Genomic DNA, 18421 nt, shown 5'->3' on the forward strand with positions numbered 1-18421 from the left:
GATCCGAACTCAGGACCTTTGGAAGAGCAGTCAGTGCTCTTACCCACTGAGCCATCTCACCAGCCCCCAGAACTGCTTTCTTAGTGCTTTCATGCATTGAAATTATCTGAAAGTAGATTTGAAAGACCTCCTGCAGACCTCTTGAAATTTTACTTCTGTGAATTAATAGTGACTTTAATTGACACTATCTCTATAAATCATAATAAATAACCGTTAAAGATAGGAAAGTTGTGTAACTGAAAGTAGAGCAGTGATTAACAAAGGGATTTTGTTCTCTTGTGTGTGACAGCTTGAAGGTCCATGTGTTCTACAAATTCAGAAGGTCCGCAATGTGGCTGCGCCAAAGGATAACGAGGAATCACAAGCTGCGCCCCGGCTGCTTCGTGTGCAGATGACTGATGGGCACACAAGTTGTACGGCAGTTGAATTCAATTTTATTTCAAAGATAAGGTAACTCATAGAACTTGTTAAGAGAAAGAATCTGAGGGGACTTTTCAAACCTGATTTCATTGTCAGACCTTGAAAAAGCAAGAATGGAGTCTTAAGGGAATGCTGTACTTTTCTATTAAGAAATTCCTGGGATTCTCATGTCTGCTTTGTCTAAAAGACAGTTAAGGATGAAGTTAGTTACTCTTTGTTCTGTGTTAACTATAAAACAAATTTAAGATATACATGCATGATTTTTTTCCAGAAAATATTCGGTTATTCATTGTTTATAGGACATTAGAACTCAGGTGATATTTTCAAATATGTTTTTTTTTTTTTCCCTAACAGGTTAGCAGTTGACTATACATATTTGGTGTGTTAGTGCACTATTTAAGATTCTAGCTAATGGGCTGGAGGGATGGCTCAGTGGTTAAGAGCACTGATTGCTCTTCCGAAGGTCCTGAGTTCAAATCTCAGCAATCACATGGTGGCTCACAACCATCCATAATGAGATCTGATGCCCCCTTCTGGTGTGTCTGAAGACAGCTACAGTGTACTTACATATAATAAACAAACAAACAAAAAAGATTCTAGCCGAGTTTGTAGGCTAATATCATTTCTGAGGAGATAATTAAAGCTAAAGAGGTTTGTGTCTTTCTACTTTGTAAGAAAGAATTCTTTAAGGAGCAACTTTTCAAATTCTTATTTTGTTTAAAAATGTTTAGAAGATATTTTTATTAAATCTTATTAAGGGGAGGTTAGGCAAGGCTGTTTGTGACTATTCATTCCATCAGTTCTGAGTTATGACTAGGAATGTTAAGCTTGTGAGGCTCAGAAAAAATTTAATGGCTTTTTTGAGATAAGATTGATAATATACAATGATATACATATCAGACATACTTGATACACAGAACAATATATAATCTGTCTTACTTTGTATGGGTTCTTTGAAGTTTGAGAATGAGGCATATTCTTACTTCTTTTCGCTTGTGATTTTTATTAGCCATCTTTTATAAGACTGTGGTATTAATACTCACTGATTTGATGTTGCATGTATCAGCATGTGATGAATTTCATGATCCTTAAAAATGTGAATAATGAAGCCATTGCAGAATAATTTTCTAATTCATCCCAAGTGTTCACGGCAGACTATTTTAGGAGTCCTATTTGTAGAACCTTTCCTATTGCTGTATGTGGCAAGAGATGGAGTAGGATTTATATCTGTGCTTTTACTTTAGAACAAACCTACATGATGAGGTGAATTTTATCCTGAGTTTCCTTTAACAAAGTTTGTGGGAAGATAAGCATCTTGTCTCTGGTTTTTGTTCAAGAATTTGTGATGCAAGGTTTACCAAGCATGTGATTAACACTGGCCTTTCGTAGTCCAGTCTCGTTACACTTAATGCTCGTGACTTCCGAGTCAGTGTGTAAGAGTCTTTTAAAAGTTATTGAATAACTGATTCTCGTGTTCTCGGCTAACATGGGTAGATGCCTAACAAAAGGATTTTTATAAATTACTATGGCTCTTATAGGTGATATATTTCTGTGTTTATTACTGGTTAAATATATTTTTCTATATTAAAATTTAATTTAATAATGATATATTTTTGTCCTGTAGAGCAAAACCTTATAGAAAAGAAAGGGAGGTATTGTTTTCATATATGGTAGAGTTGAAAGTACTTTCCTGGCTGGAGAGATGGCTCAGTGTTAAAAGCACTGAATGCCCTTCCATTTCAATTTTAGGTTCAACTCCCAGAACTCTCATGGTGGCTTTACAACTACCTGTAACTCTAGGTCCAGGAGTCTGACTACATACATGCAGACAGAATACCCACAAACATAAAATAATTTTTTTTTTCCCCAGACAGGGTTTCTCTGTGTAGCCCTGGCTGTCCTAAAACTCACTCTGTAGACCAGGCTGGCCTGGAACTCAGAAATCCACCTGCCTCTGCCTCCCAAGTGCTGGGATTAAAGGCATGTGCCACCACTGCCCAGCTAAAATAAATTTTTAAAAAGAAGAGAGAAGTTTTCCCCTGTCTTTCCTTTTTCTTTACCACAGCTTTGTGAGGTGTGATTATTCTTGTCCACATTTATTGTAACTTGTGGAAACTGAGGCTCATTTTGTTTATTTATTTATTGCTTGGTCTTCATTTATGGTGATACATTTTTACTTTATAGTTAGTCCTCTAGAAATCTAGTTTAGATGTTAGTGTATTGGATTAAGTCATAAGGCTCCTTTTCAGTTTGGGGAGGAGTTTCAATGCAGCTTTAACCACTAACTCCTTTTTGTTTTTCTTTTGCATCAGCTTGAACACACCACCTGGCACAAAAGTGAAGCTCTCCGGCACTGTTGATATAAAGAATGGATTCCTGCTCTTAAGTGACTCTAACACCACAGTTCTTGGTGGTGAAGTGGAACACCTAATTGACAAGTGGGCGTTACAGAGAGTATGTGTCCAATACAGACTATTAGAAGATCGAGATCTTCCCACAGGGAGTGGCAGCATTAGTCTTTTGGGTCAGAATTATTAAGGTAGCACATGATGCTCAGTAGAGAAATTATCTGCTGTGCTCTAACAACATCCTTCCTCAAAAGGAAGTGACAATTTTCAATACCTATTACATTTTACTCTTGTTTTAAATGTTAATATTACAATATCTTGACAAGTTTGAAATTTGTCAGTTAATAAAAGGATATATTAAAGTCAGATCAATGCTTATATAATTTGCCAACATCCCAGCAAGAATCTTTCCATTAAGTCAGGTAGGAACTTACTCACTTCCAACAAAGCACACAGACAAGCATGCATACACTCTTGCCTGTGTCCACCATTGTACTTTCTGTCTCTATAGGTTTGACTTTGGGAATATCTCTTAGACATGTTATAATAATAGTATTTGTTCCTTTGTGTCCAGCTTATTCTTTGTAAGATGATATCTATATTGGAGGATGTCAGAGTCCCCCCTTTATAGGCCCAATAGTATTCCATTGTTTATGAATGCTGCATCCTGTTTGTTCATCTGTCAGTGTGCGTTACTGTTGTTCCTTTCTTTTGCTCACTGGATAAAGCTGCTGTGAACATGGTGCACAAATCATAGCTCCTTCTAGTTCTTTTGCATGCATACTTGTAGAATTGCTGGATTTTATGGTAATTTTGTTTTATTCTTTTAATAAGGTTCTGACTTCTACACTGGTTATTTTCTCATAGTACCTATTGTGTGTGTGTGTGTGTGTGTGTGTGTGTGTGTGTATGAAATAGAACCCATTTTAGTTTCCATGTGTATTGTCCACAGCATAGTGATGCTGAGTGGCTTGTTGTGAGGTTGTTATTCTCTACTGAATCCTACATGCCATGCTTTCTGCATTGTAGACCCAAGTTGGACTTACTTCTTCCTTAGGAATAGTCATCGTGTGCTACGTAGGGCTGGGTTGTGTTTATATACTGGCCAGGGCACTCATTGTGTGCAAAGGGAGCTTAGGCCTGGGTTTTGTACCTTCATCAGTCCAAGAAAGAGAAGTCTTCTAAATTGTTTTTAATTTTTCATGTTAACAAGAACTGTTAATTTATATTAGCTTTTAAAGGTTTTACTTTTAGTGTAAATGGAATTGATTTATAGCTGTTCACATAACCCTTTCCTTGTAATTGAATCAAAACTGAGGAAAGGGCCCTAGATAATCATGTGTGTGCCGTGCTTCTTTGTTTCAATGAAAGAGATTGATAACTTGCATGTATATTGTGAAGAAATATGCCATCCCTGTACCATTTTATTCTCCTTTGCTCATTAAGCTGACGCTAAGTTACCATTAGGCTTATTATTCAATCTGTAATTTATATGAAATGTATGAGTGTTTACATAATTCAGTATCCCTGTATGTTAAACAATACAGTATGTGGTGAATTTTTAAAAATATTTTCTGACTCTTTTACATTGTTTTTTCATCATAACATTTGTAATATTAATTAGCACAAGGTTAAAGTTTGGAGAGTATATTTAATAATTACCACATGCAGCTAATACCGCCGGCGGGAAGGGTAACAGAAGGAGTGCTCTTGAGCTCCCTTTGGCCCTGTGGAAGGACTTGAGAATGGGAGGAGGTGCTTTGGTGGTTTTCTGATTCTCATTAGGCAAGCCTACAAAGCCCCTGAAACCCATAAGAGTTTGGAGTCATGTCTGTTAAGTGCTAATCAGAGGCTCAGCAGGGAAAGGAGTTTGCTGTCAAACCTCATGAGTCTTGGAATCCACATGGGGATGGGGAGAATTGACTCACTTACGTTGCCCTCTTACTTGTACATGCTCATGCTTGTTGTGTGTTAGTGTGTTCGTTCACATACACATATGCATACACAGTACAACAAAATTTTAAAAAAACTCAGTTGCTTAAATGTTCTTCAAAGTATGAATTAGTGTAAGATAATTTGAAAAATGTTATTGTGTGACTTTACATATTATGAACCATAGGATTCTAGTATTTAAAGTACCAGGAATCACCTTTATCAGTAATGGCTTTTTTCTAGTAAGTATTATTTCTAAAAACATTATTTTTGTAGAAAAATTCAGACATTATTCGTCTATTGGTTATGCATTTCAAAGTAACATTGTTCTTGCCCAAGCATATTTTCTATGAATTGATGGTATTTTGAGGAGGTCTGCTTTCTTCAAAGGACACCAGCTTGAAAATATTTCTAAAAATTAAATTTGAATGTATTTTGGTCAGGAGAGATGAGGAAAGCACTTTTCCAGCTTATAGAAATAAAAAATATAGTATTTCTGTCTTGTAGTTTGAAATGCTTTAAAGAAGGCTGGTATGTCTCAAGATTCCACTGTGAGCTGTGCATTTCTGGTTGTTGGGCTAGTGTGTTTCTATGCCTGTTTTATGCTTTATGACTGATTTTGTTTTTAAACAGAGCTTGTTAAAACATAATAGAAGCAATATTGGAGCTGAAGGTGGCCCGCCTCCTTTTTTACCTTTCGGACAGGTAAGGACTTCCTCCTGGCAGGTGGACTCAGTCAGGAAAGTCAATATGCTGAAGCTGAGTATGGTTTTGTGCCAGACTAGCTACTCAGATGCCGGAGAACTGGATCGAAATGTGAAGATCAAGGAGTGTAATAGGATTGCGCTTATCCCAGAGATTGAAGCAATTAGGAGTTATGTGTGTAGAACAAATTACAGCTAAGATAGGTAAATGGAAAACAGTGTTTAAATGAGAATTTTAAAAATAAGGAGGTAAAAACATATGCAAAAATTTTCTCCAAATATCTGTTCTTCATCTTAGTCTCCATTCAATTAATCATCTTAGTCAAACACCTAGTTTTGCTTGGTGTTGATGTTTTCAACTACAGCAGCCTGGATTATTATGCTATAAAAAATAAATAATTCTTAACCCCTAGTCTTAGTTTTCTATTACTGTAACAAAACACTGTGACCAAGGCAACTTTTAAAAGGAATTATTTAATTGGGGCTTCAAGTTTCAGAGGGTGCAGGACTACTATCATGTTGGGGAAACAGAGGCAGGCAGGCAGGCAGGCAGGCATGGTGCTGGGCAGTAGCTGAGAGATTACATGTTGATCCCTTAGCACGATTAGCAGGAGAGAAGGCTGACTGGGAATGGCCTGGGCTTTAGAAACCTCGAAGCTCAGCCTTCAGCGACACACCCTCCACCAAGCGCACACCTCCTAATCTTTCGCCAGTAGTTCTACCAACAGGGGTCTGGGCATTCAGACATGGGAGCCACGGGGGCTGTTCTCATTCACACCACCACATGTTTCCTACTGTAAAGGAGATTTGAGGAAGGTCTTGAGCTGGCCTGTGTCTTGTCTTCTTTTCTGTACTTAACTTGGACTTGTCTTCTCCGTGATCTCCTCTGCTTCTCTTGCTTCACCCTAGCTGAGGCCCAGAGCACTCCATGTGGCCATTGGCTTTGCTTTGTTTGCCACCACTACAGTTTTAAACTGTTTTTACTCTCCACTTTTCTTATAGAATGCTGGCTAAAGTGAAGGCAAAGTGGGACAAAAAATATGAAATTGAAACCAAAACTTTACTTTGTATGGTTTTGAATTTTGTTTGAAACTTCGGTACTAAAAAGACACCTAGTTGATATAAAGATATGGGGTAGGGTAAGTTAATTAGCATCTTTCAAATAATTTTTTGAGATATACTTAGAATTAAATTAGAGTCATTCCTGCATCATAGGCATGACCACCCCCCCTTTAAAGATAAAGGTCCAGTGCTGTGGTCCATGTTTGTAACAGTCTGTTTGTAAGAAAAGATCCCAGAATGAAACTATTATAGTATTTATACTTGAAAGTAATAATTGACATACTTGTATAATTTTACTTTTTCCTGAGACATTTGTAAAGCTTTTTTCTTAAGTTGCTTAAGATATAAAAACGACTTTTTTCTAGCAACAACTAGTGATTTATTTAGTTACTGTCCAGAATTGAAATGTGCATTATTATAAATGTAGGACTAGGAAGTGTAACAGAAGATTTAGTTTCCGTGATGGTATTTCCTTTTCTTCATTGTGAAGAGTTTGTGCAGCATATTATAGTAGTCGGTAGGCTGCTGTCATTGTGCCAGCTCTCTCTGCGTTGCTATGAACGGCATGTTTATCTTGGAGGGAAAATACTGCATTTGTGTGACACACTTGAGAGTGTTTCCTCTTCTCTCTCTCGTGTAGGTAATGACCTGAGAAAACCTGTCACTCTAGAGGGTTTACACTAGTGTGCAGTTGAGAATTCAGGGATTGTTTTCAGATAGAGACACCTGTTTTAAATTATGATATTAAAAGTACAAACCTTAAATAAAACAACAGATAAAACTTTGCATCTTAATTGGGCATGTTTTTAGCGTTTGACTTACAAGTTCCAACACATTTTGTTACATGTTATTAACTGTGCTACTTGACTCATGAATTTTGTGGTGTGATGTGAAAATTGAACTCTTTAATTATAAATCAAATTTACCTTGTCTTAATTAATGTAGACAGCTTGAAATCTACAACAGTTTTTAAGTTATTACCCTAGAATGAAATTTGGGTCTTGCAGCCCAGTTGGTTTTGTAAATGTGTGGCCTCACTAAGCTGATGTATGCATGCATGCATGCATAGATGGATGTATGTTTGTATGTATGTATGTATATATACAGATATAATGTTTAACTTATATTTATTTAAAAGTAACATTGTAATCAGCTTCCTGGTTTTTTGTGCGTGTATGATTTTTTATTTTTTAAAGTCTGTTGGATGGAGTGGTATTTGCCTTTACCAATGATAAGAAATATGAACATTTGTTTTGAGGAAATAGTTCTTATGAAGAACTGTATTTCTTGGAATTTTTCTTGGAATTACTGAGTGATATGAATTTATTTTCTCAGAAGTGTGCATCTAACGTCCAAGTGGATAGCAGAGAACTTGATCGAAGAAAGACATTACAAGTTTCACTGCCTGCCAAACCTACAAATGATAATGATGAATTTGAAAAGCAAAGGACTGCTGCCATTGCAGAGGTTGCAAAGAGCAAAGAAGTAAGAAGAGGGTTTTCGCAAACTTCTCCCATTGCATTCTCTGTAGTTCCCCGAGGTCATTACTGCTTTTCCCGTAAATAACCCCCGGAGTCCTCATGCTCCTCTCTAGACATACCGGACAAGTAGAGGAAGGCAGGCCGTGCTCCTCTGGGTCACGCTTGCCTGCTGTGTTCATTCCAAGGCACCTGGGCAGCCTTGTAAATATTTCTACTAGCGTGTAATCCACCCAGTGTCCCTCCGTTCATTTCTTTCTCAGTGAAATAACTAAACATATTTTTCTTTTGCATCCTAGTGGAGGGTTTCCTGTTATTAGTTGAGCTAATCTCCCTCTGGAATGCTTGCTTCTGAAAAGGGTGATTTGTGGGGAATGAGTTCTGATCTAGATCAATTAGTACATCAGAATTATGTCTTGTTAGCTTATTTTTGTTAATTAGATTACAGCAAATATGTTAATCATAGGATTATATGTGATTGTATGATGACACTTGTACATGCACATATATGCTCTCCATGTTTGACTATACTTGGCCAAGCTGGTTTTAATTTCTTGTTTACTTGGACTAAAGTTTATTTTCTTTGTTAACGTTTTTTTTGTTTGTTATGAATTTTTGTTTGTGAGTTTCTTGGATAGAATTCTTATTCATTAAAATTGAAATATTTTCCTTGCTCAGAATACAATGAATGTCTGTGAATAATCACTTTTCTACTTAACTTCAAAGCTTCACCAGAAAACTTGACCTTTGCTTGTCCTTCCTCTTGTCTTCCTATCTCCAGTTTAGAGTAGGACCAAAAACAAACCCTCTGGTCCAGGCGTCCAGAACATTTTATGCTGACAGTGCTAAACTGATGCACTTTTATGCCCCATGTGCTTCAGCTGTCAAATTAGGAGCAATAGTGAACTACCATGACTGCTGTGGGGGTTGTGAGTCATATCAAATATCCATAGCCTCCCTGACACCCTGCACAAATTAGGACACCCCGTTGTTACAGTTACTGCAAGTGTTGGTATTCTTCAGTATGCTTTTTATTCTGAGGTACTTTTTTTTTTTTTATTTTTTGGTTTTTTGAGACGGGGTTTCTCTCTGTAGCCCTGGCTGTCCTGGAACTCACTCTGTAGACCAGGCTGGCCTTGAACTTAGAAATCTGCCTGCCTCTGCCTCCCTAGCGCTGGGATTAAAGGCGTGTGCCACCACTGCCAGGCTATTCTAAGGCACCTAGGACAATTACATTAAGTATATTTTTATGTAGTTTATATGAAATATATTCATTTCCACCTAAATATTATCTGATGTTTTAGATTCTAAAATTTAGAAGAAGGTATTTGATTTAACCTGTTCCATGGATTCATGTGCATCTCAAGCTTTCTTTCTAAGGTTTTATTTGCCGTAGTTACACATGTCTATATATTGGAGCATGTGGTTTATATTATAATGTACTTCAGTGCTATAATTGATCATGTTTTCTTTACACGTATAGAGAATCATACCTTTTAGGACAGAAACAGATTTCAAAAGTCTTCAATCTGTGTATGAAATTGTTGAAGTTCTGAGTTAACCAACTCAGGACTTATCCTGTAATACCCAGTAGCAATTTGAAGGAGTAAATTGACATTATGGATGATCTACATTGTAAATAACAAAACATACAGATAAATTTCACACAGCAGTTTTTATATATATACAACTTATGCCTCAGGATAATGAAATTTGATTGGTGATTTAAGGAGGTGAGATAATTAATTGTGTTATAGCTAAGGAAGAATGACTTTTAGAAAGAAGAAAGCGGCAGAAAAGCCTGTAAAGACACTGGCTTATTACTTAAAAAGTTCAAGCTTTTGGTCTTTTGCTCACAGCAATAACATCAGCCAATCTATATCTAAAAGGGCTACTTCTGACTGCTTCATTGAGATGGGTTATAAAGAAGGAAGATTGGGGTTGTAGACAAGATGGGAGATTACCAAATTGATTCTGGAAAAGATGTGACAGTATGTCTCTTCATTCTCCATAGGCTGAGCAAAATTGTTGGTTTCAGAAATTTTGAAATTAGGGAGGCTTCTGAAAGATACAGGGAATTACAACAGCAGAGAAGTAAAGAATGACTAAAGATTTCACACTAACATATTATCAGGATACCTTGAAATCCAGAAGATTAAGAGTCAGGGATATGTAAGTGAAGGTACTCTGGTACTCCATTTTGAACGTATGACTATTGAGATGCATACTAGATATGTTGCTGTAATGTTTAATAAGGAGTCAGCCAGAGGAGTGTAATTTCAAAAGAGCTTTGGCATAGATATCCTACATTTGAGAGTTCTATGTATAGTTGGATGGTTTGATGCTTGGCTCAAGGAATGGCACTATTAGGAGTAGGTGTGGCCTTAATTGGAGTAGGTGTGTCACTATGAGTGTGGGCTTTAAGACTCTTGTCCTAGCTGTCTGGAAGCCAGTCTTTCCCTAGTGGCCTTCAGGTCAAGATGTAAGATCTCAGCTCCTCCCATACCATGCCTGCCTGGATGCTGCCATGCGTCCACCATGATGATAATGGACTAAACCTCTAAACCTGTAAGCCAGCCTCAATTAAATGTTGTCCTTTATAGGAGTGCCACCATGGTTATGGTGTCTGTTCACAGCAGTAAAACCCTAAGACAGATGGTATTAGGCTAAGTCAGATCACCAAAGGAATGAATGTTTATAGAAAAGAGAAAAGGTAACACATGTGATAAGATTTTAGTTTTGGAGGATAGATGAATCGAAGTCAGATCCTCCAGACTGGTCATTAGTATAGAGAGAAATAAGACAATTTGGGTATGTGTCATGGGTAACGGAGTGAGGAGTGCTTACCAAGGGTAGTTGAAAAGTGTTGTAGGTTATTGATTGATGCTGGAGCATTGAAGTTATTGACTCCTTCTACACATACTGGTGTGCTAAACATTTGGAGTTTTTAAAAGTAAGAGAGCAAGTGTAGTCAACAGGGACAATGGCAAAGCAGTGATTGGAGAATTGGAACATGAGGTGTGAACGTGTGTGGGCTGTGAAGTACAGTAAGATTGCTAGGCAGTTAGGATGGTCTTAGGGATGCCACCCACCATGATGTTGCCGCACTGCTCTGCATTGTTTATTGCTTGAGAGTTGCAGTTATTTTAAATCCTTGAAAATGCCGCTTTCCCATTTTTAACCCACAGAATGCAAAGAAAATGTTAAGGAAATAAAATTGGCATATTTCATTGTCCTCCCAAACAAAAGCACTTTAAAGTTGTGGAATATAAATCTTAATTCAAACAAAGTAGATTCCAGACATTTTAGGTAACTAGTTCTACCGAAATAGTAATTGCCATGTGCTTTGGAGCATTTGCCCTGTGCGGTGCTGAGGTAGCGCTGTTGGTGATGTGCATGGGAGCATTTGCCCTGTGCGGTGCTGAGGTAGCGCTGTTGGTGACTTCCTTTAATCCTCACAGGCTTGAGAAGCATTGAAAGAGGAAAGTTAAGTGGTTTGCCTGAGGGAAGGAGCAGAGATTCCCATGAACTAGCTTGTCTAGACAGTTCAAAGCTGAGTGTCCTGTGCTGCAGTGCCCTCCTAATGAGCTTCACTCATGTTTATATAAACCACGTTTTTAAACAATTAAACTTGTAATGACCAGGAAGACTTTTATTTTTGCTGAAATTTTGTAAACCCAAAATTGAATAGTAATATCCAAAAACAGTTTTACCTTCAAGTACTGAAAATGTTGTCCATTAATGAATGTCTAGCATTAATTTCTCTTTTTTTTTCCTATCAATTTTGTAGCCTTTACTTCCAATTAGACAGACATTGGTTACCTCCAAGATAGGGGTGCCACGGCTGAATCAATGGGGATAACTTGACTGTTGTTGTAGCGACGGCATTGACTTCATAGATAAGGATAAAAGAAACCCAAAGAAAAGCAACCTGTTTCTTGACTAAAAGCTGGAAATGTCGTTGGCATTCCTAGTAGTTTCATGTTTTGTACACACCAAAGATCTAAAGATGCTTTGGAGCTGTGACCTCCACTCTGATTTTAAGAGGTTCTAGGATCTTTAGGGAGGGAGAATTTAGCTATGAAGACCTCTTAAAAGCAAATAGAATTTTTGGCCTAGGGTACAACCCAATATTCTAGTGGGGACAAGTCAGTTTGCTCTATTTTAGGAATTTGATGACCTGAGGTAATGACCTCTCTTGCCTTCCTCTTTTATTACCTGTGTGACTTTTCATACTAGTAAATTGAATAAGATTGTGAAATTGTTTACTGTCAAAGAGTAAAAAGATAGAGCCACCACCTAAGGTAGAATAGAAAGAAATATACGTCTTATTTTCGTGTGTGTTTTTCTGAACATACACACTTGACAAAGAGACTGCTCCACCTGGGAATCCTTCTCATATTCAATCATCAAATCCAGACATTATTGTGGATATCAGCAAATGCTGGATGACAGGAGCCTGATATAGCTGTCTCCTGAGAGGCTCTGACAGTACCTGACTAATACAGAAGTAGAGGTTCACAGCCATCCATTGGACTGAGTACAGGGTCCCCAATGAAGGAGCTAGAGAAAGGACCCAAGGAGCTGAAGGGTTTGCAGCCCCTTAGGACAAACAACAATATGAACTAACTAGTACTGTCAGAGCTCTCAGGGACTAAAACTCCAACCAAAGAGTACACATGGTGGGACTCATGGCTCCGGCAGCATGTGTATAGCAGAGGATGGCCTAATCGCTCATCAGTGGGAGGTGAGGACCTTAGTCCTGTGAAGGCTCTATGCCCCAGTGTAGGGGAATGCCAGGGCCAGTAAGCAGGAAGGGGTGGGATGGTGAGCAGGGGGAAGGGGAGGGACCAGGGGTTTGTTTTAGTTTTAGTTTTTTTTATTATCATTTTTTCTTTTTTTTTTTTTTGAGGCGAACTTGGCAAAGGAGATATTGTAAATAAAGAAAACATCTAATAAAAAAATAGAAAAAAAATAAAAGGGTTAAATAAAGTCAACCATAGGTCAAAAGGCCAAGCAAGCAACCAGTTGCTAGAGAGTGAACGTAGAAAATGCAGGGAAGATAAAGGAGAAACTTCAGGTTGAAGGTGTTTAGGACAGCATGGAGAAGGAGAAAAGTCTTTGGCCTTCTGGGACATGAGTAGAGTAGGACGGTCAGCTGGGTGCTTTCTGTCTGTCTCTGAGCCAGCAGGCTTTTACCCCACCTGGTGCTTCCTGAGTCTTCACTGATAAATAGAACACTGATTTTCTTTTAATTTCTCATTTTTTACATTCTACTTTATATTTTGTCTAGTTCAAAATAATTTTTCAATGTTGAATAAATTAAGATGCTTCTTTACTATAATATTTATTAATATATAATATATATTAAAAATCATCTATAATGTGCTTTTCTTAGTTAAAATTTATTCTCAACAATTATCGTTAGTAAAATATCAAGTTTTAACTTGCTTTTAATTTTACCAAAGGGTATCACACAGAAAAATATTATATAAGATTTCTCTTAATTAAGCTTTAAGTGATTAATTTTTCCAGTTTTTAAAGTACGATCTTTGTTCGTATGACTGCTTGAAAATACTATTTACTCATGTCTGTTTTATTTTTCTCTTATCTAAAGACCAAGACATTTGGAGGAGGTGGAGGGGGTGCCAGAAGTAATCTCAACATTGGTGCTGCCAGTCACCGGAACAGGGAGGTTTCACAGAAGGAAAAGGCTTCCAGGTCAGATGGCAAACACGAAGGTGTCTACAGAGAACTGGTAAGTGCAGTCACCATGAGGTGAGGGTCAGCCACAGGGGAAGCAGGCTGCTGTGATCTTCCTTCTTCTTTGTAGTTTTCTTCTTTGTAAATTTCTTCTTTGTTTTTTTGTTGAGGTGCTATATAGATTACATTCTTCCCCCCTCCCTCCGCAGTGAATGGAGAAGCATAATTATTTGTTTTGTTTGTTTATTTGCTTTTACTATAAAAATGCATAAGGTCATGTTTTCTTTGGCATATTATTTTCCTAAGAGCTTATTCTAATATAGCAGAATCTTTTCTTTTTTTTTTCTTGTTTTGGATTTTCAGTGAAACTTGCTATAACTCAGGTTCTTCCTTGACTATCAGTGTAGAGAAACAGTAAGTCAGATGCTGTGCTAGTGTGACAGTCTTGCTATAGCTATGAATGAAACTTTGAGTAAACGACAGTTAAAATGGATAGCTGGCTTTATGTAAGTCCTTAGCATAGCTGTTTCTTTGTTCTTTTTAGGTCGATGAGAAAGCCCTGAAACACATAACCGAAATGGGCTTCAGTAAGGAGGCGTCGAGGCAAGCGCTGATGGATAATGCCAACAACTTAGAAGCAGCACTGAATGTCCTTCTAAACAGCACTAAACAGAAACCTGTCATGGGCCCTCCTCCTAGAGGTATAGAGCAAGATATGGGAAGGACCAAGGCCAAGTTCTATACTTTGAGGGCTATGACAGTAGGTAACATTGCTTCTTAGAAGCATGAGGCTTGGAGACATACAGGTCATGCGGGCTGCTTCCTGTGAATGTTTCTCATCTCTATATAGACTGTGTCTAATAGTGACTTTTTTAGCAGAGCTGTTAGAGGTAAGAGAGAGACCTTGATGCATACACTAACTTGTTCTAATGGTTATGTCTAGATCTGTGCCATTTTTATTAAAGACTTACCACTCTCTAAACCTCCTAAAATTAACTAAACAGGATCCTTTACTTGGATAAAGTGGTATTGTTTGAGAAATAGATTGAGAAATATCCCTGTATATAACATAAATAATCATACATATGCATTTTAGTACATAGAGTGATATTCTAAATTTTATATGAATATATGAGATGCCTTTAAGTTACAGCAGTGTTTATAGTGTTTTACTATGCACTGATATAATTATGCTAAGCTTGATAAGTCAACCTTATTTTTTGTAGAAAGAAAATACATTTTAAGGTAAAATCTTTTTCAATTAAAAAAAAGTGGTATATGTTTATTTCAAGTCTATCCTGTGTTCATTTGACAAATCTTCAGTAGATCATATAGGATAGTAAAAGTACTTAATAGCTTTAGTTAAAGCATTGTTATTGTTAAAGAAATTGACTGAAGATGGTGAGAAGAGATGTGTATGCAGTCCTAGTTACAACATTGCTGATTGTGTTTAGTGAGCTTTTCTTTTGCCTTTTACATGCTATGTATGTATATATGTGCTTTTCAACCTAAGGAAGAGGGAAAGGCAGGGGTCGAGGACGTGCAGAAGACGAAGAAGACCTGGGAAATGCAAGACCGTCAGCACCAAGCACATTATTTGATTTCTTGGAGTCTAAAATGGGAACTCTGAATGTGGAAGGTAGGCTAACTTGAAAATAGCATTAAAAATATATCAGTTTCTTTTTAAAAGAACAACCTCATTCACAGGTGTACAAAATTATTTCTATTCTGGGTGATTGTTTAGAACTTTTATAGTGAGTTTCATGTGGCTAAAACACAGAAGAAAGGTTTTTTTAATTTATTTTTTTATTAGATTTTTAGATTTTTTCTTTACATTTCAAATGATATCCCCTTTCCATGTTTCCCCTCCGAAAAAAACCTATTCCCTTCCCCCTCCCTCTGCTCACTAACCCACCCTCTCCTGCTTCCTGGCTCTGGTATTCCCCTACACTGGGGTATAGAACCTTCACAGGACCAAGGGCCTCCAGGAGAAAGTTTTAATTGTTACATTCTGAAAACAAATGCCAGCTTACTCTGCTCTTAATACATTGGAAAGCTAGATGTACAAGCAGATAGTTGCGTTGGAAAATTTACTGTAGCATGACCTTGTATCACACATATCATTTCTGAAATTGGTCTGTTTGTTTTTCTTCACATGTACCTAAGTGTATGAAACTGTTGCTGGGAGAATATGCTTTCCCATCTGTTTCCCATGAGGCACAGGAATGAGTAACATAAATACTGCAAGGGGCAATAAGTGTGTTAAATATGTATCTTTTTACAAGGGTAGAATATGAGAAATGTTTTCAAATATTGTGTTTAAAATATTAAAGATAAAAATCATGTTATCTTTTAGATTTACTTTTTTAATTCAGCCAAATAAATTTGGAAGAAGCAAAATGCTTTTATTTTAAAATATTTTTTATTGGATATTTTCTTTATGTTTTAAATGTTATCCTCTTTCCTGGTTCTCCCATACCCTGGAAATCCCCTATCCCATCCTCCTTCCCTTTCCTTCTATGAGGGTATTCCCCTGCCCTCTTACCCACTTCTGCCTCTCTGTCCTGGCATTCCACTACACTGGGGCATTGAGCCTTCACAGGACCAAGGGCCTCTCCTCCCATTGATGCCCAACGAGGCCACCCTCTGCTACATATGCGGCTGGAGCCATGGGTCCCTCTATGTGTACTCTTTGGTTGCAAAATGTTTTTAATACAAAATTTAAATGTCTGTATTTCATGAAAATTGGAGTTTATCATTGGATTTTACATTTTATATATATATAAATTTTCTATATACAAACTATATATGCAAATATAAATTTATAAATATTTATAAATACTGATATTCGCATGTATAGTTTACATACATATATAGATTATATAATAATATCTAAATTATAGAAAAGGCATTTTGAAAATGTTTGAAAAAAATGAGTATTTGATATAGACAGTTTGTAGAGGATAACACAGTAGAGCAGTGTTTACCAATATAAGACTGGCCCTTTAGTTTCTACTACTGTGTAACAAATGACTGGACAGTCTGCAGCTAAGGTTTCAGTTGAGTCTGTGAACTAAGCTGGTGTCCTTGTTCCTGTCACAGGCTCATGTGCCATAAGCTGTGAAATCCATTCCTCACATGGACAATGTAAAGAGGTTTTGCTTCTACAAGGTCAGCAGGGGAGTCTGCTGCATCTTCACATCTCACTGTTTTCTGACTGACTTCTCAGTACCTTAAGCCTCACACCCTCTAAGGGCCCCATTCAAACCTCTGTTGATCATTTCATCTCTGATTCCTGTATTTGCATCCTAAGGTGTCTCCTAAAGCATGACTTTGATTTCATATTTCTTTTTATTGGGATTGAGTATGTAACTCATCTGTGATTTGGCATATGGGAATGAAATATTGTAGTTTATAACTATGCCAGATCATATCTGATTATCATATTATGACATTTTCTGCTAAGCCCTCTTATTTCATGCATTTTAAAGTTTATATTAAATAAATGATTACATTCACTAAGTAAATAATTAAATCCTCTTAATGTGCATTTCCAAGCTCCAAAGTTGAATTATTGTTTTCTCTCATAAATGGCAGTATGTTTTCAGACATATTTGTAATCTGTAATAATGTTTGGACCTTTATTTGAAAACTTTATTGTCAGAATAAGGCCAACTAGTTGTTTGAATGGGTTAGGCACTGCTTTAATCAGGGTGACACAGAATCACTTCTGATTTCCTGTGTCGTTATAATACTGTCTGGGTAGACATGGATTCCATCAACTGCAGCTTACTGTCCTAGACTCTAATGATATGGACACCATACAGAAGAGATCCATGTTTCCACACATAAGTATAAAAAGCTGTACAGTAGATGAATATAGTCATAGACAGATGGCGTTGTGCTTATAGATTTTCTCTGTTCTCTTGTTGATGAGTTCATGGATACAGTGAAGATTGTAGACTTGACAAGAGAGCTTGGTTTGTGGTTGTTCTCAAGTGTACTTTTTTAGCATAATGTTTTGTTACTTTTTCTTTTGTTAATATACTTCACTAAGTGACAACATTCTTAACTGAGTTTATAGGAAAGAACAGTTGAGATCGGTGTGTGAACAGGTGTTTAGATCATTTTGCAATTTCCTTGTTTCTTTTTAATTGGAGTTGAAGCCTGGAATATATTATTTGGATTATATTCATCACTGATGGTAGGAGATGTTAAACATTTTTCTAAGGAACATCTAGAAAGCTTTTCAGGGTAGTCTTCACAACATAAAATGGATAGATAAGCTTCTGAAGATTGTTATGACCCCATGATTTGGCTTAGGTTCATATCAGCATTGTTATTAGGGTCTTTGTGGAGGTGTATAGATTTAGAGCTTCAAGAAGTGTTTGTGACTAGGAGAAATAGCTCCGTGATCTGCACTTGCTCAGCGTGCCTCAGGGCCTGAGTTCAATTTTCAGTAATGCACAAACTTGCAGGCAGATGAACCCAGCGCTTCATGTATACTAGCCAAGTATTTGAAAACTGAGCTACATCTCTAGTCTGTGAGGAACTGTGACCTGGACGTGTCAGCCAGATAAATGCTTTGCTCCACATGTTGTTTCTCAGGGCGTTTTATCAGGACAATAGAATGACTAATTTCTTGTGATTTCTAGGCTGCATATTGCACAAATCTTAACTATTTTACATGTGTTACCTATACAAATTCTTCCTTTCTCTCTTTCTTTCTTTCTTTCTTTCTTTCTTTCTTTCTTTCTTTCTTTCTTTCTTCCTT

At 37.1% G+C, this 18421-nt stretch overlaps 1 protein-coding gene across 2 annotated transcripts in view; it reads left to right on the forward strand.

Annotated features, from left to right (window-relative positions):
- The window catches only part of Tdrd3 (tudor domain containing 3), a 127391-nt gene that overhangs the window by 49839 nt on the left and 59131 nt on the right, over nucleotides 1-18421 (forward strand). For both annotated transcript variants that reach the window (XM_031362436.1, XM_031362437.1), the window contains 7 exons: nucleotides 290-450; nucleotides 2733-2874; nucleotides 5334-5405; nucleotides 7802-7951; nucleotides 13562-13702; nucleotides 14192-14348; nucleotides 15161-15286. In XM_031362436.1, the coding sequence (XP_031218296.1) occupies nucleotides 290-450; nucleotides 2733-2874; nucleotides 5334-5405; nucleotides 7802-7951; nucleotides 13562-13702; nucleotides 14192-14348; nucleotides 15161-15286 (949 nt within the window). The remainder of the gene's footprint in view (nucleotides 1-289; nucleotides 451-2732; nucleotides 2875-5333; nucleotides 5406-7801; nucleotides 7952-13561; nucleotides 13703-14191; nucleotides 14349-15160; nucleotides 15287-18421) is intronic.

This window comes from Mastomys coucha, unplaced genomic scaffold (genome assembly GCF_008632895.1).
Source record: "Mastomys coucha isolate ucsf_1 unplaced genomic scaffold, UCSF_Mcou_1 pScaffold9, whole genome shotgun sequence".
Lineage (NCBI taxonomy): Eukaryota > Metazoa > Chordata > Mammalia > Rodentia > Muridae > Mastomys > Mastomys coucha.